The sequence below is a fragment of the Palaemon carinicauda genome, chromosome 36, assembly GCF_036898095.1.
Source record: "Palaemon carinicauda isolate YSFRI2023 chromosome 36, ASM3689809v2, whole genome shotgun sequence".
Lineage (NCBI taxonomy): Eukaryota > Metazoa > Arthropoda > Malacostraca > Decapoda > Palaemonidae > Palaemon > Palaemon carinicauda.
Window position 1 is genome coordinate 71,456,390 of NC_090760.1, and position 27,704 is coordinate 71,484,093.

Genomic DNA, 27,704 nt, shown 5'->3' on the forward strand with positions numbered 1-27,704 from the left:
TTTTTTCCCCACCTCCATGGTCAAGGGTTGGCAGCGAACACGATTTCAGCGTGTAAGTCTGCTTTGACAAGACCCATTCTATATGCCTTCCAGGTCGACCTAGGTAACGAGATCTTTAATAAAGTCCCGAAAGCCTGTGCTAGGCTCAGACCTTCAGCACCTCCAAAGCCCATTTCATGGTCTTTAGACAAGTTCTTCATTTCGCTTCTCTGTTGAGCAATGAAGAATGTGCGTTAAAGGATTTGACACAAAAAGTTATTTTCCTAATTTGCACTCGCGTCCGGGGCCAGGGTTAGTGAAATTGTAGCCTCTCGTGAGAGGCAGGTCGTGTTCAGTTCCTGGATGGGGAAGAACTGAACCTGTTTCCGGATCCTACGTTTCTCGCCAAGAATGAGTTACCCACCAACAGGTGGGGTCCCTGGAGAATCTGCCCTCTGAAAGAAGATGCATCTCTATGTCCAGTAGAATGCCTAAAGGTCTATCTTCATAGAACTTCAGACTTCAAGGGTGGTCAACTATTCAGGGGAGAAACATCAGGCTCAAATTTATCTCTGAATCAACTCAGAGCAAAAATCACATATTTTATTCGCAGAGCGGATCCTGACAATACACCCGCAGGTCACGATCCGAGGAAAGTTGCCTCATTCTTAAATTTCTTTAATTGCATGGATTTTGAACATCTCCGTTCATACACTGGCTGGAAGTCTTCCAGAGTGTTCTTTCGCCACTATGCGAAGCAAGTAGAGGAACTAAAAGAGATCTGTGGTAGCAGTGGGTCGCGGTGTTAACCCTACTGTTTAACTCTGCGAGGAACAGTGGTCTTAATTGGGACGATTAATTCCAGGGTGAGTGTGTAGTTACATACTGTACTACAAACTAAGTGAGGGCACTGTGTTGCCCATCCAGACTGTTCCATTTCCGAAGGTGAACCTAGCATAAGTGCAGACATGTGTGCCGAGCGTTTCTAACGCTAATGTCATTGATTTGTAATACAGGCTTTTATGACTTTGATACCTCGGTATCTTAAAAGTGGCATCTAATGTTTTTCTTTCAGACAAACAAGCCCTGTTTACTATCATACTTATGCTTAAAGTTTTGGGTTATCCTCTTCTTATATATATATATATATATATATATATATATATATATATATATATATAATTGTGGTTAACCTGTCTATTTATTGCCTGTCAATAATCTGGTTCTTGAGAACCTTGCGTCTCCTTCACCTGTGTCAATTTACTGGTATAATTGAGCATTCATTCTATGTACCTTATCTGGGATAATTCTAATAGAATTGTTCCTTTATGCAAGCTATGTTGCATTGGTTTTCCTCCTATGCGGATATAAAACCTTTGTCCAATACAAGTATTGTGCGGAAAACTGGTCGATATTTCATATTGACGCAGTGGTCCTTTACAAACTATGCTTTACTTAATATAGGGCGAGACCACTATATTAGCTTGCCTGGTATTCGTACATAGATATATGTACTCTTCGAGACTTTTCCAGAGTCTAGTAGGACTCTTCCCTGTAGGGGGCAGGAAGCTCTAACATAGTTTATAGTTAGTTGAAAAGATGTATAACGGTAACATCTTAGGTCTCTAGGTCTAGTCGACCGGGAAAAAATTACCTCCGGGGAGTACGGCACGTTCTGAGAATCCACAGATACAGTAATGCTCTGGTACACTTCCATCAGGACGACATGGCTTGAGCCCAAAAAACGGATTTTGAGCGAAGCGAAAAATCTATTTTTGGGTGAGATAGCCATGTCGTCCTGATGGACCCGCCCTTGCCTTTCTAAGAAAGGGCTGTAGGACCCCTCCCTACATACAGTATCTGTAGCACCTCGTGTACGCTACAAGGAATACAGATGGCGCCAGGATTGGCGCCAGGCACGCATACGAATCGGGGGATAGGGAAGCCTTGGGAGCGGCTCCCCTTTTTCTTTCCCGAATTCGTATCTCGTCAATCTCCCTCCTACGAGACGAATCTCTGTTCAGGTCGTAGATTGCCATGTGACGTGTCTAGAATACGTCCTCTGATATGTCGCGATATCCCTTTCACGAGGGATACTCGCTCCAGGAGTTAGAATTCTGGTACCTTAAGGTAAATTCTCTGGGAATATCGCCGTAGTTGTAATATACCCTAGGAAGCTACCCTATAGGAACTTCCATCAGGACGACATGGCTATCTCACCCAAAAATAGATTTTTCGCTTCGCTCAAAATCCGTTTTATACGATTTTCATATAAAAAAAAAGATTTTGCTGAAAGGCCCCATTCATTGTAGAGCATAAAGTGTGTCTATTGAAGGACATTGTAAGAAGAAACACCCATTTTCCCCCTTAAGCATTGCTTTCAGCACCATTAGTTTGTACAGTATCTCTTACCACTAGCTTCTTTCCAATTATCTCTCCAACTTAATCTATTTGAATCACTCACCTAAGAACAAATCTGTTATTCAAGCCCTTAGTCTAAAAATGATTCTGTGAGACTGGATATACACCCAAATATGACAAATTTTAAATTAATTTATTTTTCCTGACGATACAGACCTGTAGCTATTTATAGTGGATATTACTTTCAGTGAAACTGAAAGACGAGCCATTGGACTTTTATCAAGGGTTAACGATCCACCTGCTAGTTAGCAAGGATGGGTAGTTGCTACCCAGCTCACTCACACACCTGGGCTGTGAACCCACTTTGCTTGAGGGTAGAACTTCAAGGGGAATAAGTGCTGGCGGGACAATTTGTGTAAATAGCTACAGGTTTGTACCGTTAGTAAAAATACAAATTACTTCCAAATATGTCATTTGTTCCATCACTAAATACAAACTAAAGCTATTTATAGGGAATGATTTACCCCTTAGGTGGGTGGAAGTCCGCACCAACCTGGCTTATCAGCATTCGACCCAAGGTTTTCTCCGTAAGTGCTCTGCACGTAAATGGTAAGAACCCTTAAACTTCGCTAAATACCGTGCTATGTACGGTCAGCGGCCTACGCAAGCTGTGAGCTTGTGCTACTAGCACTGTGACTGGTCCAGGTAAGAGTTCTCCGAGTCATCGGACTCTTCCAAGGGTACCATGGACGTTACCCAATCCCACCTCGCCAAGGGGTATGGGGACGTAACGAGTATATCTATCTATACCAGGTTACACAAGGGATATGGTTCTAACTGCAGACAGCAGAGGTCAGCTTTGTAGAGTACCATAGGTGTTGTTACTCCACAGGGTGGAAGATGAAAGAAAGAAAGATCCAGTCATTCTCTGTCATTCATAATAGACTTAACCATGATTAAACTCTGCCCTTCCTCATCTACTACTTGTCCATCAAGGAGCCTGAGGTTTTTAAAACATTTATTGTGTAGCCACCACAGGATCCATGAAGAATGTCTCCATGTTCCTGTGGGTCACGTCTTGTAAGAAGTAGGTGGTGAAGATCATTTGGCGGTTCTACACGCTCGCTGACAAGGCCTACGTAACAGAGTAGTTTTATAAAACGCTAGGGCATATTCCTGCCCCTGACATTATGAGCTCTCAGTTTCTTCTATGAGAAGAATAAGGATTTGATGCTTGGTCCATGACCTTGCGAATCCAAGTCGAGAACGTGTTCTTGGTGATCCTTCTCTTGACTTTCCCTGAGCTGATGTAGAGTGCCGAAACTCGGGGGCAAGCTCTTGTAGTTTCCTTGAGGTAGGGCCTCCACTTTCTCTTTGCCATAGTAACCATTGATCTGGATCATTAGTCATGCTGCGAAGGACTCCCAGACCGAAGGGTTCGGATTCTGAAATCTGAGATACCAGAAACGAGGTCGGGTATTACCTAGCACATTGACGTGAGTGAGACGTTAAGGACAGCCAATGGGGCTCGCTGACCCTCTTGGCCAAAGCCAACACGATCAGGAGACCTGCCATTGAGGTCAGGTGAACATCTGCTGCTTGGAGTCCTGGACTGAGGTCTCCGTTCAGACTAGAGGTATATAGGCTCAAAACTCCGTATTAGGAGGGGTGATGCCAACATGGAAGAAAAGTTAATCCCTTTTGGTCTGAGGGTGAAGTTCAAGGATTAGAGGTGGTCTTTTATTACCGAGACCGAGAGAAGCTTTCCTCCCGAGGGTAGACGAGAAACTCCTCTAATGCTAGTATAGTGGCATCGAGTGGAGGGATACCACTTCCATGATACCAAAATACAGTCCATTTGGCCTGGACAGCCTAAGCCAAATATCTACGTAGGTATCCAAACATCCTCTTTGCAACTTGTTGCAGAAAAGACTCTCTGAGAGAGGATGAGCTGGATAGTCTCCAGGTGTGAAGTAGCAGTGAAGATACTGCTTTGTGAGAAATGTTCATGTGTGGCTGTTATAGTTACTGAGGGAGATCTCTCAGGATCTCCGACGGGAATTGCAGATGAGTCAATAGCCGTGACGAGTCTGATGACCAGCTCCCGAAGATTAAGGGCAGGGGAGAGATGAATCCAATTTCTGTAGGATCTCTCAGGATCTACGTCAGTAAGTGAGATGAGTCTTCTAACGAGACATGACCCCTGATGATGAGGCCTGCTCTGAAGAGCAATGGTGGGGAATGAGCAAACCCAATTCCTGCCGGAGGAAATACCCTGGAGGGGAGACAAAGCAGGAAAAGGAAGATTCTCTGACGGACGGGAAAGGCGACCACCATTTGCTGCCGCCATCGACAATCCTTCCAGCAAACAGGAAGATTATTGAACAGTGGCTGGTGGAGGGACTCTCCCTCGGAAGGGGGAGTTCCAGCACCCAGAAGCGATCCCCTTGGCTCCACTCTCTGTTTCCCATCCACAAGTTGAAGGTTAACATCGGGTGTTGCCTGAGAAATGAGCAGGAGCTCAAATCTAAGTTCTCCTCGAAGGAGGTGGTACTCTTTGTTGTTGGAAGGTTGCCCTTATCTATGGGAGGTTTAAGAGACAGTACCGTTCGGACTCTAACAAGAGCTCGGAAGCCAAGGGAACAGCATAACCCCCCACCCATTTTCTTTTGATGCATCTGAAGGGAGAGTTCAATCCGGGGAAGGGACGAAGAGGTTGACTCCTCAGCAAAGATTTCCATTTGTCAAGCGTCTTCTCGGGTCCGTCTCCTGCCCAGGTCTCATAGAGATTCAAGAAAAATGAATTCTACCCCTGCCCTTACTTGTGCCCCAGAAGAGGTTGGATTTGAAGGAATTCAATGCAGGCTTGATGAACCCGAATGAAACGGGGACTTAAAAGACATAACCACTGCTGGCTGAAAATGTGTCTCATAGAAGGAAGATTCCTATCATCCTCTTCCTAGGATCCAGTCAATCAGCGGCAAAAACCTCTGAATGACAACAAAAGACGTATACAAGGGTACCTGTCTCATAAGGAAGCCGAGTATCTCTCGAGATTTGCTTCAATCCTCCGATCTCGGTAAACTCGGGGTAAAGTCTCAGTGGTAACGAAGTTCAGCCACCGAGTCTGTTAGGATCAATCCATCTTAATGAAGTCTTCGGAGAAAGTCGATCCTGGCAAACTAAGTTGACATTAGGGTAAACTTTCCCGTGAGAAACTGCTAGATGGTTGAAGATACTTCCTCGATGACGGCATTCCTGAATCTAGGACTAAGAGTCCTATTGGTCAAACGTACCCAGGAAGACCTGTGGACTAACTGCTTGTTTGACCGTATGCCCTCTCCTCGCCAAACAGAGTTTGAAAACCTGACCTGTTCTAGGAGAAGAGGACGGAACTAGAGACTATCTATAGGAGGAACTGACAAAAGAGGCTCAGAGACCTCGATGAAAATACATCATTCTGTCCAAAGACGTAACGCCAGTGACGGTCATCCGACTGGATGTTTCGAACGCGTAAGAAAAGAGAGAATCGCCCTCACACTTCCACAGGTGGGAGGAAGAGAGAAAGTGTATTATCTAGTAGCTAAGCTGCAACATCCGCCACAGGGCAACCTCCTCGAGGACGAGAAAAAAAAAGGAGTTATCTCTTAGATAACAACATTGATGATGTCCACAGCATCCCTTTCCCAGTGATGACCAAGAGGCATTTTCTTGTTGACGTGAGTGACAAGAAAGTCCACAGCTGCGCTACAGCAGCTACAACCGGAGAATTAGTATTTTTACAACACCAATCACGGTGGTGTTTCCAGGTGGTCAAACGTCCAGTTACTGAGCAGACCCCACGTTGCTTGGCTTCGCTGATCGGACAAGAAGCGGCATTTCCAGCTTGGTATGGCCGTTCAAGCTAAGGGTTGGTCGAATATGCTTCGCCTGAATTGAATCCCCTGGAACAGTGGGAAGGAAAAAAGGACTGAGGAGAGGATCTATGGCATTGGCCCATAAACCATGAAAGAGATCCGACAAGTTCTCAAACTTGTGAAGATATGGGAAGCAAATAACCCAAAAGGATTATGTTCACAAGATTTGTTCAGAGTCATCAGAGAGGAGGCAGATGTGAGTGATCACCAACCGCTGTGTAGAATAGAGTTCTACCTGCCTGGTGGCGGCATATAGGAGAGGGTGCATGCGCAACTACCAAAGCTCATTCATTCAATGAAAATATTGACTTGTAAGGTAACCATGTACCAAAAAGAAGAGACAGAGAGCAGAAGAGGCAAACTAGTCCCTTAGGCAAACGGCCTGTCAGCCCACTCATAGTAGAAGTGGTAATAGTCATGACTGTGGTCTGATGAAAATGTTCATAAGGGATGAATGTTTGAGGGTGCTGACAAGAACTGGCAAGCCGATGGATGTATCGGGATACCGATAGCACTGTAAGATATAAAGCACCAAGGTTGACACTTGTGCTTTAATCCTCTCATTGAAGGTGAGAGCTGGATTAAGTTCCAGGAGGGGAGAGTGTGCTAAACTTCCTCAACTGCATGTCGTGGTTATCACTACCAGAGTAGTGTCACTTGCAGAAAACAAAGTTTATCTGGCCCACTGTTGAAGTTGTCTCATCTAGAAGAGGAGAGTGCATGCTTGAAGTGAGGATCGCAGCCAGAAGAGACCTCCGATCCTTACCACAGAAGTTCTCCGAAGAATGAAGTAGGAGAAACCCACTACAAGGGATAAAGCTTCTGAGATTCTCTGGTGGCTGCCGGCAATTCTACCAAAACCAGGAAACTGTCGGAGGTTGCTGGAAACTAGGAACCTGGAAGAGAGCTGAAGAGTGATGGCGCGCTGACGGGCGATGAGGTGACAGCAAACGCCAAGGAGCTGGTATATAACAGGCAGCTGGCAAACGAGCTGCTGCCGAATGACGAGCAGCTAGCAAACTGCGAACAGCTGGCGAGTGACGAATAGTTGGCTAACGCCACAAGGCTAGCGAACAGCAAATCAAATAAGAGTCTAAATATACAGTAAGCAGGTGGGTATCGAGATGACGGGCTGTCGAGAGACAAGGCGAGCCACGAAGCGACAAGTGATACTCTCTAAAAGAAGGACAATCTCGGCATGGGGTAAGGCGAGGGGTGAAGGCGACTGTGACGAGTGACCAACACGCGACACACTCCTGTCCCCCACAGCTGGAGTAAAACGATTGCCTGAAGGCGAGTGGCGAGCATCTGGCGAACATCATCATTATGAACTTTAGTTTGGTTGACTAAGTTGACGATGTCATTTCCAGATCATTTAGTGAGGAAACCAGGCAAGTTTTTTCTTTATAATTCTATAGTTTTATATAATTTTAACTTGTTTCCCATGTGGAGAATTGTTCCAAATTATGTAAAAGTAATTAAGGAAAACAATAGCTTTGCATAATTTGATAGTATACGGAGAGCGTGGTCTTGTAAACAAATACCACACTGAACCTATACTCTGCTCCTTTCAAATGCAAGGAGTATTGGTTTACCTATAAAAAAAAAAAAAAAAAAAAAAAATAAGCTAAACGGCCTAAAAGGCAAACCTCAAGAAATGGTATGGAAAACAGTCTGGAAGAATTGTGCATATTTCTACTCTGCCATTCAAATATCTGGGTCCACAACGAGTAAGAACAGTGCTCAAAGACGAATTAAGTAGGAGCCTTTGTGGCTGATTGGGACGGACAGAGTCGGTATTAAAATGTGGGTAAATATTTTACTATACAACAATATTCTTAATGAAGAAAATAAGAACTATTCCTCACATAATCATAGGTATTTTGAACTGTTCTGATGCAAATAAATGGGAGAAACCCATATTTTTCAAACTTTAAAAATTTTAAAATTCCAAAAGATATGACTGAATAGCTTCACTCCTGACGAGATAATACTAAATTATATTTTGTAAATTGTAAAACTAGCCTCACACTATCATACTTCAGACCAAGATAAACATTTTACCCATAAAGAAAATCAATTTGACAAGTAATAAGAAAGTTCACGACTGTCCTACCCAACTACATACACTCCCTTAAAGTAAGTATGGGGGTGAGAATGAGTAAGTACACAACATCCTAGGTTGGGTTAAGTACGAACGCAAAAGTTTTATCTAACTACCAATAGTGACAGCGCAAAGACAAGTTTTCATATAATCATCATATAATTACAAGAATAATTCACATTGATTTGATTATATATTGAATAATAGATCTTAAATCGTGAGACATCATTTGTAAACCTCAGACTTTCATGTTTCCCTAATGGGACCTAGGGCAACGTGTTCTTAGATGCCATAGAGGGAGGGTTATATAATTTATCATATCTTCACAAATGCAGTAAAGGACTTATAACAGTATTATTATAGTAAAACATGGGGCAAGCTTTACTGATAAAAAAATTGGGGTATATATAGAAAGACTTCTTTTTGTTTTTAAATTACCTTTATTTCCCTTGCAAATAAATAGTTAATAAGATATACCCTAATATATCCTATGTTAATGAAGAACACCCAGTGAGATCCAGGGGTTTTGGGTGGAGAAAACATACTGGCAAATCAATAATGGTAAAACTAAACTTTTCTTCTTTATAAATTATGCTCTGGGATGTATAATAAAACCATGGAAAATTGCAAAAAAATATGGAGATCATATCCTAGGGTAATAGGGGACACCCAGTGGGAACCAGGACTTGGCCCCCACCTAAGGGTTGTAACCTGAGAACTATTAGGCTAAGTTAGGGGGGTTTATTAGGTTCTGTATCCTTTTAAAAATCTCAAAAGTGTTAAATAATCATATTTTGTCCTGTTTTCGCACACCCAAAATCCCAGATTCCCACCTGTGTCCTTCGGGAAGGAGAGGGTCAATAATTCGTTCAAAGCACACCATTTCCAGTAGTAAATGTTTATTTTTCTCTTAGAAATGTTCTTATTCTGAAAGGTGGATAACTAGTAAAGTGGTAAAGCGTTTGCCAAGCATTCGCGTGGCAGCAGATCGATCCCAGCCCGGTGTGACGGTCTGAACGATCCCCCAGTCTCATAATTCTCCTTGATAATCTGCGCATGCGCGAACATTACCGTTTGCCAGTGCATACGAGGTTGATGTTTTATTTTCCCGTAATGTTAGCGTGCGCAGCTCAACATTACCGCTTGCCAGTACATACGAGCTTGGTGTTTTATTTTCATGCGAGCGAAGCGAGCTAATGGCGGAAAAGAACCATTATACAATGTCAAGGAGAATTCTAAGACCGGGGGATCGTTCAGACCGTCACACCGGCTGACGTTCTGGTGAGCATCTAATCTGATGAACTGGAACTGAAACCAGACAACTTTAACTTACACTGAAGTTACGGTATTCGGCAACAGTATGAATATCGTAACACGTGAAAATGGATGGTTATTAGGAATATGTGTGATCTACTGAATGTATTTAAACCTACCTCGGTGTTAATGGTTTCATCCATGTGTGTAGATTTACCCCTTTTCCTAAAGGGAGGCCGCAAAAATTTTTGTCATTTCATCACCACAGAAGACATACATAACCATTTTGTAAACAAACAACATTCCCGCGAAGTCCTTGCGTTCGAAACTTTACATATGGATTGACTTAGTATATTTCATGGAATATGATGATTTTGTAGACTCTAGTCAATAAATATAATTTATATGTATTAAATTTTATTAAAATATATATCTATTTGTTATCTTATTATGCATATAAGAATGTGTGTAATACCAATTAACTAGTGACGCCATCTTAATACAATTCGAACAAAGTAAACATTCCGTTCGAACTATTCACCTGTAGATTATCAAAGACATTATTCTGGAATATGAAAATTTAAACCAATTTCGTGGGGAAAAAAATAAATATTATTCTTTAATAATATAATATAACTATAATACTTTTATTCCCCACAAACAATTATTAAGCGTATATAAAGCCAAACAATAAGAGACAGGATAGTAGATGCAAATCGAACGAAGTAAACATTAGACTGTAATATTCTTCTTTATAAGAAAAAAAAAAGGCTTTTGGGACCTTCCAAGGTCGCAAAGGTTTTGTTAAAATATTAGTGAAGGTTGATAAGATGAATATGACGACAATTAAATTAAACTTGACAATAATACAAAATGAATCCTAAATGACCATTATTCAATCATATGAACCTCGTCTATTAGCGTGAACATATTCAAAATTTTAGAATCCCGATCAGCAAAATTAAGCTACATAGGGAAGAGCAAGTACATGACGGGGGAGTAATGAACAATATAAGTGTTGGCATCCATTAGGTATGGCTTTATATTAGCAATTACTCAGAAGGGTACCACATTCTCTATACGTAAAATAAATAGGCCTATGTGGTGTCAAAAGAATATTCATAAACACCACATACTCTCTTTTCAACATGTACGTAGCATAAATTGCGTTTACAATACCGTTTCTTTGTGACTAGAGTACACCCGTATCTCTATATATGAATTCTTTACAATATTTTTTATGGATTTATTGTTGTTCTGGAAAAACACTTTATTCACACATTCATCAATACCAGGCCCCAAAAGAAACTAAATAAAATACATTGGGCCAATGGTAACCAGAATCATGTAAAATATGTTCATAAATGACTTTTGAAAAGAGTCATCATAGACAATCACGGGTTTGATAAAAACACAGATAATTTGAAAGTTTATTCAAAGTTTAATGGGTGATATAATTCCAGTTGTTGATTTATTTCAATCTTATTAGCGTGCTATCACTAGTGAACACGGCTTTGGATAAAAACAAGACTCAGGAAAAAGATTTGAAGTAAGGTTTGGTTTTAATCGCGAAGGAAGCGACAGGGCTGACTCTGGTAGGAAGAAAATACCGCGAAGAGGAAAACAAAGCAGATAGATGATTCCAAAGCTTTCTAGTTGGAGGAAACAAAGTCATTGAGGTTTTTATATACAAACATCGATGCTAATATAGCACACATTGAACAAAATGTATATCAGTAAATGAGAAATGTTACTGACAATATACGTGGTGGTTTAAGGTTTCAGGTCTCAGTTCCAGTATCATCTGAAGAGAGGCTCATCAGTACGGCAGCCTGGCAGGTCCAACATCCCACATTGGTGACCAACCACAGCAGTGACTTCCCCAGTAAACAACTTAAACTCGCAGTCCCAGGTTGGGATAGATCTTCCCCCATGCGAATGCAAGGCTAGTGCGTTACCACTGTGTGTACGTGTGTGTATATATATATATATATATATATATATATATATATATATATATATATATATATATATATACTGTATGTGTGTATATATACACACATACAGTATACATATATATATATATATATATATATATATATATATATATATATATATATGTATACTGTATGTGTGTATATATACACACATACAGTATACATATATATATATATATATATATATATATATATATATATATATATATATATATGTATACTGTATGTGTGTATATATACACACATACAGTATATATATATATATATATATATATATATATATATATATATATGTATACTGTATGTGTGTATATATACACACATACAGTATATATATATATATATATATATATATATATATATATATATATATATATACTGTATGTGTGTATATATACACACATACAGTATACATACATATATATATATATATATATATATATATATATATATATATATATATATATATATATATATACTGTATGTGTGTATATATACACACATACAGTATATATATATATATATATATATATATATATATATATATATATATATATATATATATATATATATATATACTGTATGTGTGTATATATATACACATATATATAGGCCTATACAGTATAAACACAAAATATCTAGAACTGTAAAACTTTACACAATAACACATACATAGAAGATACATTTTGATTTTTGCCAAAAATGCTTTGGGAAAGGGTCAGGTTAATCAAACCTTATGTGATCAACACTTACATATAAAAAATGCAATTTTCAAATTCCCAGACCTACTAAATACGAGTAAGGTCGTTCATAAATGTCACGCAATCAGTGAAAAATAAAATTACATTTTTGCCACATCAACATCGAATGAAGGTGTTATATTACTACATTGTCCTACACATACGAATGTGAAAGATTCTTTTGAATAGTAAATAATGTTTCTAATATCAACACGGGAAAGAATAATATAAAACAGATAAATATTCAGTTGATTTTGTTGTAAACACTTCAAAGGATTTGCATCCACAATAAAAAAAATATATATATTGCTTTTTCTGATGGTAAAAAGGTGTAAATTTAAAAAAAAATAATGAAGTTGAAAAATTATAATAAAAAGATATATTTTCCTTTATAGCTCAGCTTTTTATATATCAAGAGCCAGTTTTAATTATTCGATTTTCACAAAATCATTTACTTCGCCTTAATTTTATACAACACTTTAATATTTTTTATTAGTGTAGTACCCAGTATTGAAAATTCTTTCATGTATTTTCCACTTTAAATTATCTTATATATACACTTTTGATTTTAGTATTATTTTAAATTTTTGCCTATGTGTATTACTGCATACTTAAAGAATAAACAAGAGATCTTAAAAAACAATAACAATTGCATAAATACACATATGGCTTGGTCAAGCATTACCGCTCATGGAGTGCGCATATCTTACCACTACCGAACACACCTTATCTTCGTCTTCATTTCATCAATCACACAACAGCACACGCTTTGACCCTCTGTCTGTTGAGTTACAGTCCTCGATACTTTCTTGTCGATTATTTAATCTTAAACAAAGATTACACTCTAACAGCTCTTCCTTTACATCCCCTCTTCTTGGGGATTTCTTTCACCCTATTTTTTTTTTCTATTTTATTCCTTCATGCTGCCAATCACCACAATCCAGTACACGATAAAGAATATGATTACTATCAGAGCGTAGCAATACCTCGCGGCTTTCAGCGGACGGTTGGTCTTCGGGGGATCTTCTTTCTCCTCTCCCAAATATTCGCCTGCTTCGGCTCCTCGTCCTTCTTGCCAGCAGATTCGCTGCAAGAATATGGATACCTGCTTTCCTGGGTTTGACTTCCTCTTGATTCGTACATCTACTACTACCTGGAAGATCACCTGGAAAGAAGAAGAGATGGTTGATAGTTAAAAGTTTACAGAGTTAAATGATGTCTGTTTACAACGACTGTGAAGATTGTTGCCTCTCATGACTCAAACAGAGTTGGAATTAAATATTTTAATGATCTTAACCCAATTTCATTTTTATTTCAGTAGATTAAAAGTGGTGATTGATTACTATTTTTTTCCACAGAATAATTGGCATTTGATTTATGTTCTGTAAAAGAGTACAGTACAATCATTTGGGATTATATTTTCACAATTTAAAAAACTTCATGGAATCTTGATCTGACAACACTAATGATTGTTACATTATCATTTTACTGATAAAATCCATCTCGTTTTAGAATGCTTTCATAAAATACAAGCTGTAAGAAAAATATAGCTTGAACAACAAGGTTGTGGTGCCCTTTTTGGTAAAGGCCCTGACAAGTGATCGCCAGACTGGGGTTCGAGTCCCCACTCATACTTGTTAGTTCTTTTAGTGGCTGGAACCTCACCATCCTTGTAAGCTAAAATTGGGAGGGTAGAGCCTATAGGTCTACCTGCTGAGTCATCAGCTGCCATTGTCTGGCCCTCCCTGGTCCTAGCTTAGATGGAAAGAGAGCTTGGGCACTGATATGTATATGTAGTCAGTCTATAGGGCATTGTCCAGCTTGCTAGGCCAATGTCACTGTCCCTTGCCTCTGCTATTCATGAGCAGCCTTTAAACCTTTAAATCAGTTATACTCGCATTCATACGGATCCAATTACCTGCGTGAAAATGAACGTGATGGCAAAGAAGCACCAGACATCGATGGCTTTGGTGTACGACGTCTTGGGCAGTCCCTCGGCGATCTGTTGGTAGAGAGCGTAGAGCACCAGCAGCGTGGTGAGAGTCATCATCACTCTCAAGTCCATGTTGTCCCGTTTCAAGAACAGAGAAGTGTAACTGATCAGCATCAGCATGATGGTGGGCAGGTAGGTCGAGGTGATGTAAAACCAGAAGCGTCGGTACAGCTTGATGTTGACGGATGCCACGCTGTAGTCTTGCTCTGTGTGGCTGTCGATGGTGACGGAGCCCACTTGGTATTCCGTCAGCCACACCTCGAAAGGAAAGCAAAGAAAGTAGTCTAGCTGAAGTGACCCTTTTAGATACAAACTTCCTACTTATACACTTTCGTTGATAATCACACCTTTCTAAACAATCACAACACCATCCTAAACTATCAGATCACCACCTTAACCAAGTTCAAAACCATTCTAAACAATCACAACACCATTCTGACCAATTCTAACACCATTCTTACAAATCATAACATGATTTTAAACTATCACAACACTATCCTAACCAATCACAACACCTCTCCAAAAAAATCCCCCTCAAAATGAATGACCTCTCCAAGGAAAATCACTCGATCATTCCACTCCATGATACCCAATCCTTCAAGCACAACAAATCACCAGTCAAAAGTATTTCCCCCAAATCAATTACCTCTCCCAGGTAAATGACCTCAAGGTCATTCCACTGCAGGAAGTCGACCCTGGCCGAGGTCAGTCGAAGAAGAAGCTGGCAGTGCTGCGCATCGAAAGGGAAGTTCTGGAGGTCCATGCTGCACGAAAATGGGGCGTTGACTTTCCAGGTCATTTGGATGGGATTCTTGCTGCCTTCGAAGACTTCGTCTGTTGGAGGAAATTATTATTATAATCAATTTGCTTCTGTTTTCCTATTCCATAGACTTTTTTGGATAGTATAATAGTGTGAATACGATTATTATTATTGTTTTATGTTTTCTCTCTCTCTCTCTCTCTCTCTCTCTCTCTCTCTCTCTCTCTCTCTCTCTCTCTCTCTCCACTATATGTCCAGTCTATCTGAAACTAAAAATATAATTGTGAATTCAGTTCATATTTTTTTCTTCTTTTAGTAATGAACCCATGACAAGTGTTACATATCCATAAATCTATCAGTCAATCACTAAATAGTTATAATATAAGTCAGTTAAATCAAGGAAACTTTTTTACAACCCTTTTGAAGAATTCAGGCATTTTTGCAAACTATGGAGATTACGAACATCAGTATCAATCGGTTTGGTCCAGCTTCCCGCGTGTTTTTAAAAAAAACCTAATATCTACAAGTTTGTCGCCAGTTCTGTAAAGACTAGATAAAGATAGAGAAGGAAAGGTAACAATTGTTAATTAACTTTCCTCCATTGCCCATTCTTTATCATCTGCTATCTCTTCATTTATTATGTGAGGTGGATTTAAGATGCCTTACATAACAATCTAGTTACACTTCTTGATCCTTATTCAGATAAAGATATTGGAACCAGGTGATGTTGCCAGATATCATTGTGTGATCTGAAAGTCTTCATTGTTTATTTTATAACATCCTCTCCCTGGTTAGTCTAATATGAACCAAGGTTGAGAAAATAAAGCAAAAAGAAACATTATGGGAAATTAGAATGAGGATTGAGGATATTTACCATACTCTAAAAATAATTAAGAACAAAAGACATATATATCAGTTCATATAATTATACCACAACAAGCCAGGATAAAATGGTGGATGAGTACAAGCAGGGTAGTAGCTTATCGTATCAGATTAAAATAAACAAACAAATGTCAAATTAATCATGTACGAGACATAATTGTAGATAAGAATTGAGTGCATGTGGATCAAAATTCCGTATGAGAACATACTGAATGAGTTATTGAATAAGTAGGTCATAATAATAAGTACACAAGTACAGTATACGCAAAAAATATTGCCCTTACTATGAGCTGTGAGAACTGGGTCATCTGGTTCCGGGTCGGTCTCTTTTCTTATCGTCAACACTGGTGTTGTCTCATGTACTTTTGGGAAATCAGCGTTCAAGAACTCCAGCTTTGGCGTCCAGACCTTTGATCGCTATTTGGAGAATGAAGAGATAATTTGTTAAAGAGGGAAACCGGAAAAATGAACGAGACAGTATCCCTCTTGTGGCATTTTAGATATCATAAAGAAGTGTTTTGGCAGTTGAATGCAGTGGTAACTTCTGCAATATTCTTTTTTCTAATATAAATGAAACAACATCATGATAGAACAAGAAAGCATAATCAGTAGAACTAATTAAAAATTACGCTTTTTGGACCCCTTCCAACTGCTCTGAAAAGAAAGAGATGGAGTGGAAGTTAGAAAACAATCACAGCAGGTAAAATTGGTGCAATAGTACAAATTTATGGCTTTTGTCTATACAGTAAATGAAGCTTTTCCTTGTGTAGTTACAATTGTTCGATGGATCTAGCAAAATACAGAACTTCAGAGATTCGTAAGCTTGTAGTGCTTCCATCAAGCAATCCTTACAGTGAACCAACTGGAAGAGTTCCCAAGTCTGTTCTGAGCCTTAAATGTCCCTGCCTAGCGATCTTCTGGATTGTGGGTCGATACCCGTTCAAGCTTGATAGTTTTTAGTAGTGTCTACAACCTCGTCATCCTTGTGAGGTGAGAATGAAGAGGTCGGGGAGCATATAGATTTACTTGCTCGACGTCCTAACTTGGGTGGAGAGGGGACTTGGGCGCTGATCCAATGTATATATGGTCAGTCTCTATGGTATTGTCCTTTTAGGGCACTGTCACTGTCCCTTGCCTCTGCCATTCATGGGTAACTTTTAAACATTTAATCCTGCATATGCTTTAGGATAGCAGAGATCATTACAAAGTCAAACCCACACCATTGAAGGGCACTGAGCACATGACTCGCAGAGGGGTATGCATTCTAGGCTGGGGGATGTTGTCAAGCTTCTTTCTCCCCAGCTTTTGACTCCCAACTAAAAGTGTCTGGTACTCAGTTATGGCTGGGTCTACCCTGTGGCCTGCAAGTGAATTCAAACCCAAGCACTCCAAAAGCTGAGTATTACTGAATACATTGCCTTTACCACCCTGATTTGCTTTATCTATACATAATATCAGTATGTACAAAAAAGAGATTACAGTGTACTGCCTTAATTAAACCTAATCTTCTTGGCATCTAAAATAAAGATTTAACTACACTAGACAGCTTCATTTAAATGTAATCTATCTGGCCTTTAGAAAAGAAAATAATGTATTTATTAGAATTTTCGTCTGTTTTTTTAGTCTAGTATAACTTCAAACTCTTAGCAAGCTGAAAAAAGGACATTCTTAACTAAGCTTTACTAATGATCTTAGCATTTACAGTAAAGCCTGATTTAACTCCTTATATTACATTATCGAATTACTTCTGCCAACGAAGTTGGAAGGAGGTTATGTTTTCGCCCCTGTTTATGTGTTTGTGCGTTGGTATGATTGTGAAAAGCTTCCTGGCCACAATTTTAATCGTTGAGTAATGAAACTGTAGGGATTAAGCTGGAAATGCTTAAACTTTGAAAGGTCAAGGTCTCGGTCAAGCAAAATGTCCAATTCAGCTAATCAGCCCTAAGTTTGTACATCGTTGTCACAGAGACTTCAAACTTGGTTCATATTTGAGTGTATGAAAATCCACGCCAATTAATACATGTTAAGGTCAAAGGTCTACGTCAAGGTGGAGCAAAAGGTCGAGATATATGCTGCCGCGGCGGAGGTTAGCGCTCTACTGAATGCCCCTCTAGTTAATCATGCATTACCTTAAATAAGTTCAATCCTCTTGGCCTAAGCCCACACTTACCTCCACATAGTTAATGTCAATGAGCTCTTTCAAGTTTAGATACTGGAGGCGAATGTCGTACCACGACAGGGTCAGCGTGAAGTCGACCGTCAGCTTCATGTCGCGAAGGTTGATCTGTAGACAAAAGGAAAAGTTATGGAATTGGAATCTAATTTTAATATTGTAAACAATAATAATATCAGAGAAAATCAAATCCCTGGTTATTTATTTTCTTTGTTTTAATTATGAAAAGTTCATAGATTCTACTTCTCTCTCATTGGTAATATCAATATTATTATTATTATTATTATTATTATTATTATTATTATTATTATTATTATTATTATTATCCTCATCATCATCATCATCATCATCTGTCATCATAATCATCATCATTATTATTATTATTATTATTATTATTATTATTATTACTATTATTATTATTATTATTATTATTATTATTAGCTAAGCTACAACCCTAGCGGGAAAAACAGCATGCTAAAAGTCCAAAGGCTCCAACAGGAAAAGATAGCCTAGTGAGGAAAGGAAGCAAGGAAATAAACAAACTACAAATGAAGTAATGGACAATCAAAATGAAAGATTTTAAGAACAGTAACAACATTAAAATAGACAATTACCAATCAGTTAGTCATACTTCTTGTAGATAAAGGATAGGTTAACTATACTTCTTTCATGCAGTATTTTGACTAGCAACTTGCATATAAGAATATGTTATTCATATTATTTTGAAATAAAGGTGATTAATTATAGATCCTATGTCATTCCACAGATGGAGATACCAAAAAGGGCTACCTAACCTAGCCTGACCTAATGCGACTTAAGCGGTTCATCGAACCCGGTTGATGAACCTGCTTGTCGAACATTTCTAAGAGGTGGAGTCAACTACAAATGCATAAGGTTTGTGGACAATGAAGCCCCGCCTACAAAAGTCAGGCAAGAACAGACTTTCTTCAAACCGTTCAACGAGCGTGTTTGAAAACCGAATACCCCGTTCACACGTTCGAACATCACTTCAAACACATGTCAGGATGCCAGAGAACTTCCAATCATTCATTCATTCACTTTAAACACTTGTCTGTTGAACTGCGTTCGACGAACCATTCGACCGTGTAAACCCACCTTTAGCCTCGCCAGACAACCACTCTCAGGTTAGACTTAATTTAGCTGAGTTTCTTTTCATATATTGATAAATGAGATTGGTAATTGGATACCTGGGCATAAAGAAATGAATGTTGAAGGGGTGTAAAAGATTAGGGTCTATCACATAATAAAGACTGATAGAAGCGCTTCTTCAAAGGTGGGAGAAAGATGCTTTCGCTAGAAGGAATAATGAAGATTGATAGAAGCGCTTCTTCAAAGGTGGGAGAGAGATGCTTTCGCTAGAAGGAATAATGAAGATTGATAGAAGCGCTTCTTCAAAGGTGGGAGAGAGATGCTTTTGCTAGATAATATAGTGACTGAAAAGGAACTCAAAAACTTAACTAAAGACAGAAAAGAATAATTACTTGAGTAAAGTAATCTAATTGTGAAGGAGCAACCTGAAGAAATGTGGACCATTTCTTTTACCCAAATAAAGTAGTGACGACACTAGCACCAACAAACTAAATATAGTTCAACGAGTCAAATAATTCGGGGAGGCTCCATATAATTTTAATCCAAAGGAGTAGTGACCACTCCAAAATCACACCATTGTTATTCAGTCTTGGATAGTCCCATAGCCTCTGTACCATGGTCTTCTCCCACTGTCTTGGGGTAAAGTTCTCTTGCTTGAGGGTACAATCAGGCGCACTATTCTATCTGTTTTCTTATTTCCTTTCCTCACCGGGAGATTTTCTCTGTTGGAGCCCTTGGACTTAGAGCATCTAGCTTTTCCACCTAAGGTTATAGCTTAGCTAGTGATAATAATAATAATCTCCCCTATGTAACAAAGAGCAAGTGTCTGGCGCTATATATATATATATATATATATATATATATATATATATATATATATATATACATATTTCTTTCCGGTCACACTTAGTGGCACTGCCAAACGTATAACTACTAGGTCTCCCCCCCATTCCCTGGGTAGGGGAGAAAAGGAGTAGTCATACCCTTGTGAGAGGGTTGACCCTGTGTATGCGTATTTGTGCATATCTATCTAAATATTTAGCAGTCATTTTTTATATGCTACGTATACTAACAACAGTAATGTAAAGAAGCAAAAAGGGAGCCAAGTACCTCAGAGAACCCAAAGAGACTCATATTAAGATTCATGTTAAGCGGCCCGGGTTCCACCCCCGGAGGCGTCAGGTTGGAGAGGTAGTCCTCGGGCAGCGACAGTTTCTCGCAGGACTTCTCGTCCGACGCGTCCGGGCAGTCCACTCTGAGGTCGCATCTCTGCGTCAGGTTGATGCAAGTGGCGTCTTCGCAGCTGTACTCCCAGTCGTAGCAGGCGGACAAGGCCAGGACATGGTCGGCATCTGTTGAAGTTGCATGCAATAGAGATTTCTGAAGGAAGATTGGATTTTGTTCAACACGATAACTCACTTACGTGTCTTTGCTTTGACAATATCTATGTACATATCACTGTGTTGCAATCACGAATAGTTGCATGACCCTGAAAAATTATCTTGGCAAAGTAATTAAGCAAAAAGATTCATAATCTATTCTGTTTGAATCTTGCCCTTATCTGTGATAAAATAATTACTTGGTTCTTGAATAATATATATGTGATAACAAGAAATTAGCTAGCTGCAGTTCCTAATGTCATACAACCATCTTTTATGACCTTGGATTGCAAAGATATTTTGCATTCATATATATGAATATGATACAAAACCTATACACCCACTATAAGCTGGGGAAGAGGGACGTGGGGTGTCTAAATATAAGAATAATGTTCTTATTTATTAAAAGAAAGAATTGATGAAGGTCTTGACTCAAAAATATTTATCTGGTCACGTTGAGGTCCAAAGAATTATTAGATTTATGAAAAATCTTGTGCTTGAAATCACTGGCTCAAAGTAATGCAGTTCTATAGAAGGGAAAGAGGGAAAGTAGAAGTGAGTCCATCTTAGGCCTCTTGGTAGTAATCGATCAGATAAGGAATCCTTCGTTTGATTTATTTCTATTTCATGATGCTGAATTCTCCTACTTCCTTCGTGTTTCCTGAATAGTGCCACTAACAGTGGGTAATTTTGCCTTAATGTTAATATGTATGGAGTGTATAATAAATCTAATACTTTTTTTAAGGTTTTGATATTCCCATTTTCGGGTTACAAGAGAAAGATAAAATATTTAATTTTTTTTGTACATAATATAACTTTGCAGACATGATCATTTTGTGATAACATTTCATGTGATGGTCGTAATTAATTACGAAAAATAAAGGAACAACTCTTTCGCTCAGACGTTAGGCAGTAAAAGAACCATAGTTTTCCCTTAAAATAAGTTTTCTATGAAGATTAAATTTTATATAGAAAACGTTAAATCTCGATCTAAAACTAGAGTAACTCTTATATTTTTCTGCATCTACAAGCAACACTAATGTAAACAAAGTTCGTATCCCACCTTTTAGTGATCTAATAAAGAGAAAAAATAGAATAGTAATGATTTGCGTTGAAGGTTGAAGCATAAACAAAAAGTATTTGAGCTAGGTTACTTAACATAATATCATTCTAAAGCCGCATTGTAAAAGAGAGAGAGAGAGAGAGAGAGAGAGAGAGAGAGAGAGAGAGAGAGAGAGAGAGAGAGAGAGAGAGAGAGAGAGAGAGAGAGAGAGAGAGAGGCCTAAAATTTGATATACAAATCATAAATATTTTAGAATGATTCTGGCATCAGCTAGGCCTACCTTGAAAGTTGTGAATCCACATAGTTTTATTCAATTTCAGCCAAATTCAAAACACGTAAAAGAACTGACCCTTATCTAAGGAGATTAATTATTTGACTACTTTTATTCCATATAATAACATAAAATGATAGGTCCTTTCTGCCGTATAATGACAGCAGAAGAGATGTGCTTTCTTCCATAATATAATAACGGCAAATGAAATATTTGTTTACGTAATGAACTGAGAAACATTACTCACTTTTCGGTTTCCCGCACACATAATAGTCTGTGGTCAATTTCCACGTGTGGGTGCCCAAGGGATACGAACCATCGAAGGCGAAATAAGACGCTATCAGCTCCTTTGTCCACATGTCTGTCAACATCCAAGTTTTGTTTTCCTCGTTGAATTTAAGGTCGAACTTTGTAAAGCCTCTGAGGAGTCATAATAATAACAATAGTTGTTAGAAACCATTACTATAAATGACCATTGAACCCTGTTTAAGAAATTAACATTTATATTTCATTGATACATTTTTTCTAACCTGATTGAATCTTCATATAAAAAAAAAAATCTTAAGTACTTTTGGTACAACAAACACTATCATTGAAGCCTCCTTAGCTACTGGTTGGTATATTATAGGCTACACTTATTCTAAGTACCCTTCTGAGTGAAGATACCTTAACATGGTGATAGGTTTTGTGTATCACCATGATCAGCAAAGCTGTACTAGTCAAGGTTAACAATACTAGCTTGGTTTGCTGTAAGTGATCAGACTAAAGTCTCCCACCATCACCAATCCACAGCAGTTAGCGTGGTAGTGAAAATGGCCAAACACCAGACATGACTAAGGCCATGTCTGAGGCTTTTGTCCTACAGTGGATTAGAAACGGTTGTATTTATTGTATTCTAAGTAGGTATATAGAGGCACTGAGTTGAACAAATGTATATCTATATATATTTAAAAAAAAAAAAGGAGAAAAACGCAATTGTAAACTGTTACCTATCAAACAATATAAAATTATTCACCCTCTGACTTTCATACATACCTAAAAGAAGTTTTCTTTCCATCCTCGGGACCAAGTCGAAAGAGAATCGCCTGCTCATCTTCTTCGCAGAGGCCCCTCATCTTGTACATCGTGGGCACAGTTTCCTCGCAGGGCACACAGAATTGGTACAGGGAGGAGCACTTGGTATCGTCCCATTTTCCGGCATTTGGAGGAATCATCATACCGAGGCATGTCTGGGAAGCTGAAGACGACTTGAAGTTAAAGTTCTCGTACATCAGTGGGTTGCCCTGCGCAAGGAATTACATTAATAGGCGGTGAATCATCTAGAGGTAATTGCGGTGTGCTCGAGTGGCGAAAGGTAAAGTAGAGAAAGTCCTCAATTTACAAACTTTGTAGCTTCCAAGAAGCTGTTCTTAACTCGAATTGTTTGTACGTTAATTTCTTTTTAAATTCTGGCCCAGGTTTCACCTAACTCACAAGCCTACGATCTTTAGCTACAAAAGTAAAAAGGTAGACCTGTTTCATATTGCAAAGGCCCTGGTTACCGGATTAAATTATGTAACATTGTTTTATCAAAGAATTTCATTATGAATTTTTGAGACAGTGTCTGAGATTTATGATTTCACTTGGATCTGTGTTTGTATCTGAATGTTTGGAAGTCAAATTTTTGTAAGTTGGGGATGTTCTAGATTCATGGACTGTTAAGCAATCCAAATTATAGAAGTATAGATATTCAAATACAAATCATACAAAAAGAATCTGTAAGCACACAAATAAATCTAAAGATTCCACCTATTAGACTTTCCTGTTTTTCTTCATGACTAATCAATAGAAAAGTACTATCATTAGATGAATGGAATATAAGAAAAGGGGATACAACAATGAAGCATTATTATTCACCTCCATGTCCAAATATTCATTATTTTCTTCATCTGTGGCTCCTAACCAGAGGAAAACAGTGGCGTGGTTGGGAGGCTGACATACAGACAAAAATGCCTTGGAGGCACTGTAAAGAGCTACATTCTCTTCAACACTGCGAGGGATATGGAGCTTTGCCTTCTGGTTGTCACACCAGTGGATGGCCTCGCGGAATGAACGTCGCTCGGGGAATACAGTGACTTGCTTACTGAAATATAAGAAAGAATATTAGGGTGATCTTTGTTTTCTGGCATGCTAAGCAAGGGAGTATATCCAGAAGGGGAAAGCTTATGTTTACTCAAAGGGTGAGTCCATAAAAGGGATTTTGACATAGGAAAATCCTATTTTTGGGTGAGATACCCATGTCGTCCTGATGGTAGTTCCTCTAAGCAGCTTTCTACTTGGGATATTTCCTACGAGTGATATACCAGAGAATTTTACCTGTAGAGGTATCACGGGGTTACTATCCCTGGAGCAAATATCCCAAAAGATATCGTGTATGTGATAGGGACGTGTTTAAATACAACCACAGCTATCCTTCTGCGAATAGAGTTAACCTTGTCTAGAAGGATATGGGATAGGATCGATAACATGTGAGAGATGTTACAACTCCGATACCATTGTGCAAATGTAAATACATAAAACTCTATCGCTTCCACGTATTCTTCAGTCACAGGAAAAAAGGAAAGCAATTGTCTCTAAGCCTCTTGTGTTATACACTCATCCATGAAACTCTAGAAAAATTTAACACCCTTAAGGAAATTTTCACGTTTGATATACATGATAAAACTATAGTCACTCGTAAATGTGTTTGCTTTACGCTTGTAGTGTAATTGACTGATTATCTGAAAGATAAAGGTATATAAAAGATTATTTTCATAATAAGCATTACAATTATCACCTACCGTGTGATGTAATAGTCAATGATTATAAGAGAATAAAATTTACGGTGAAAATGATTCGGTGTACATAGACAAAGGTCTTTTACGAACTGTTATAATTTCCTAGGCAAAAACGCATCATATGTAAGGATTATTCCTTCTGCTTGACCATAGGCATAGATATTGCAGAGCAGTCATCTTTGATGGAACCGAATATTTACCTGGTATTGCAGTAATCTTCTTGATTGACTGTAATTTCCTGTACGCTGCCAAACTTTTCCCAAGGCGTGGTAGACCAGGCTATAAGATCCCCTTCGTCGAAGTTTTCACATTGAAACTGACTCTGTACTTCCTCTTCCGTCAGGACGCGGTTGTAGAGGCTAAGAAAAGAGAATATTTTGGCTCATAACTCTCATTTCCTCCATATGCTGATGATTTATGAGGTATCATGTCTGTGGCAACAAGTAATGGTTATCTTTGAAGTTCTGATGTGGCTTACAGTGTCCTATGTGGGTCATGATGAGTTTGTAGACAATCATCAATGGTAGAAGAAGAATGGCTAAATACACAATCATATGAATGGTCAATTAAAATTAGCTTTAATTATCAGCCATATGATCTTTAGGCTTAAATGAGCTATTAGTCAATAGGTCCGTTGAATTAAGAATCTTGTACACGTGAGCTAAATCACCATCAGTCACATATGTAACCTGCCAAATAGTTATTTCAACTATTATCCATATACTCATTAATATTGCTCCCCTTGGATACAAGCTCTCCAAACTAAAGTGAATTCCGGTCATTTATGTGTCTACAAAGAAAACACAAGACTGGAAGTTAGGAGAGCATCCCGCATTTCAGTATTCCAAGGATAATTGGGCAACAACAATATAAAAGTAATTTGGTGCAGTAACTTTATTTCTGGTATGGCATTTTACTGGAAATGTAACTACATAAAGTCAAATATGCCAGCTAACTTGGGTAACCTTATCTAACCTTATGTCGTCCATTCACGGGTCTTTCGAAGAAATGGGACCAGATTAGAATGATGAGAAATTCACTTACTTGAACTCTGTGATTATCCCTGAGAAGCTCTGTTGCTCCTGGTATCCCCCTAGGACTTGGTCAGTCTCTTGCCCCAAAACCATGGAAGCGTTCAACAGGATCTTCCGGGCCGAAATGTCATGCACGATGTTGATCTCTCTGGGAAAGATTAGGTGGGATTAATCACATGTTTATGAAATCAGAATTGTTAATCATGCCATAAAAACTTACCCACTGAAATACAATTCCAACTCACCCTCTTGCATACACTAACTGACATACAACACCAGCTCAGTCACTGACATATATTTACAACTCATCTATTGACATTTAATTCCAACTTACCAACTGACACATTTCCAATTCCTTCACAGACATACAATTCAAACTGACAAACTGACATACAATTTCTACACACTAAATGAGATAAAATTCCAACTCAACAACTGACTCACAAGTCTACAATTCCAGCTCACCCACTGACACAATTCAAACTCACCCATTGACATATATGAGAAGTTGCGTAGTGCTGACCGTGTAGCAGACATGATACCACTCCATAGGAACGAGAGTCAAGTTTTTGGCCCCCATGAGATATTTGCCTCCCAAGGCTATGAAAGCTTCGGCGATCTCTGGGGAAGTTCAAGGAGGCGGAAAGCTAAGTTGATTATAATGATAATATAGACAAGTAAGAAGATGATATTTACAATCATAATGATATTCATATTGATGATGATGAAAGTTATAATTATATCATCAGCTAGTTTAATGAAGATAATTATAACCATAATCATAATTCGTTTATTCCGGTAGAAGACCTTATTCTATGCAAGTTTGATTGAAGATAATGGCTGCCTCAGTGGTATTAATTTTATAAGACATTTTCTATTGATCTAATCTTCTCAACAGCACTGCATTTAACCAGTAACTATGCTATTCTCATTCTTTGAGAGGATATATATATTCATCAGCAAATTAATGAATTCTTTATTTGAAAAAAAGTGTACATTTTAATATAAGTTTATGTACGAAGTCCAGGGGTGTTCCAGGGTTCAGTGATTGATCTTTCTTCGTCATTTTCAAGGGTGAGGTCAAGTTACAATGTGTTTCAAGCAGCAAGGTACATCTACCCATCATCAGGCTTGAAATTAAACTGAAACATGAAGGATTCTTGGCACAATTATATGAATACAGGCGGTGAACTTTCATCGGTTGGGAATGCCCTGTGGCCGAAGGTTGTAGCTGTGCTAGGAGACACGGTCAGGGTCTGGAAGATCTTGAGGAGGAGCTCAATTTCCATCCTTTTCTCCATAGGTTTAGGTTTTGTCTTATAGTAGCAATTAAGGACAAGACAAAGGATCTTGTCCTAGGCAGAGGAAGGATTATATTCTGTAAAATTGATATAATCCGGCTTCTGCTGTGGGATCCTTAGTTTGCCTCCGTTGACATTAAAAGTTTTTTTTTAACGACTGCTTTTATTTTCCATTGTAGGTCCTTAACCTCGAGTTTACGAAGGAGATGAAACATTTTCTCGGGGTATGGAAGGGCTTCTTGTTCTTGGCCGGGGTCCTCATCTACATCTGATGTGTTGAGTTGGTTGTCCTCTCCATCTTCTCCGAGGGCATCACCCTCATTTGTGATGTCCATGGTGACTGCAAAGGCCTCTTCAGGATCCTCCACAGGGGTTTCATTCCCGCATCTGATGTCAGCCCACAACTCCTCTAAGAAGGCAAGACAGGCATGGAGCTCTTCTCTCTCGCTCTTCTTCAGTGAGTTGTCACTGAAGGAGGGTCCTTAATTGCCAATACACAACAAAAGCCTAAACTTACGAGTAAAAAGGATTGAGATCGAGCTCCTCCTCAAAACCTACGAAGAGAAAGGA

The 27,704-nt window shown here is 38.7% G+C and overlaps 2 protein-coding genes across 2 annotated transcripts in view; both read right to left on the minus strand.

Moving 5' to 3' along the window:
- The window catches only part of LOC137628897 (uncharacterized), an 84,870-nt gene extending 74,939 nt beyond the window's left edge, over window positions 1-9,931 (minus strand). Inside the window, exon 1 of the mRNA XM_068360159.1 lies at window positions 9,795-9,931. Within this exon, the coding sequence (XP_068216260.1) occupies window positions 9,795-9,818 (24 nt within the window). The 5' untranslated portion in view covers window positions 9,819-9,931. The remainder of the gene's footprint in view (window positions 1-9,794) is intronic.
- Window positions 9,932-13,033: 3,102 nt separating this feature from the next.
- LOC137628898 (uncharacterized) overlaps window positions 13,034-27,704 on the minus strand; it is a 139,100-nt gene continuing 124,429 nt past the window's right edge. Inside the window, exons 3-14 of the mRNA XM_068360160.1 lie at window positions 26,322-26,454; window positions 25,844-25,981; window positions 25,000-25,158; window positions 23,880-24,105; window positions 23,019-23,266; window positions 22,231-22,403; window positions 20,381-20,622; window positions 18,158-18,271; window positions 16,272-16,404; window positions 14,992-15,179; window positions 14,271-14,603; window positions 13,034-13,517 (exon numbers count right to left, since the gene is read on the minus strand). Of these exons, the coding sequence (XP_068216261.1) occupies window positions 13,263-13,517; window positions 14,271-14,603; window positions 14,992-15,179; window positions 16,272-16,404; window positions 18,158-18,271; window positions 20,381-20,622; window positions 22,231-22,403; window positions 23,019-23,266; window positions 23,880-24,105; window positions 25,000-25,158; window positions 25,844-25,981; window positions 26,322-26,454 (2,342 nt within the window). The 3' untranslated portion in view covers window positions 13,034-13,262. The remainder of the gene's footprint in view (window positions 13,518-14,270; window positions 14,604-14,991; window positions 15,180-16,271; window positions 16,405-18,157; window positions 18,272-20,380; window positions 20,623-22,230; window positions 22,404-23,018; window positions 23,267-23,879; window positions 24,106-24,999; window positions 25,159-25,843; window positions 25,982-26,321; window positions 26,455-27,704) is intronic.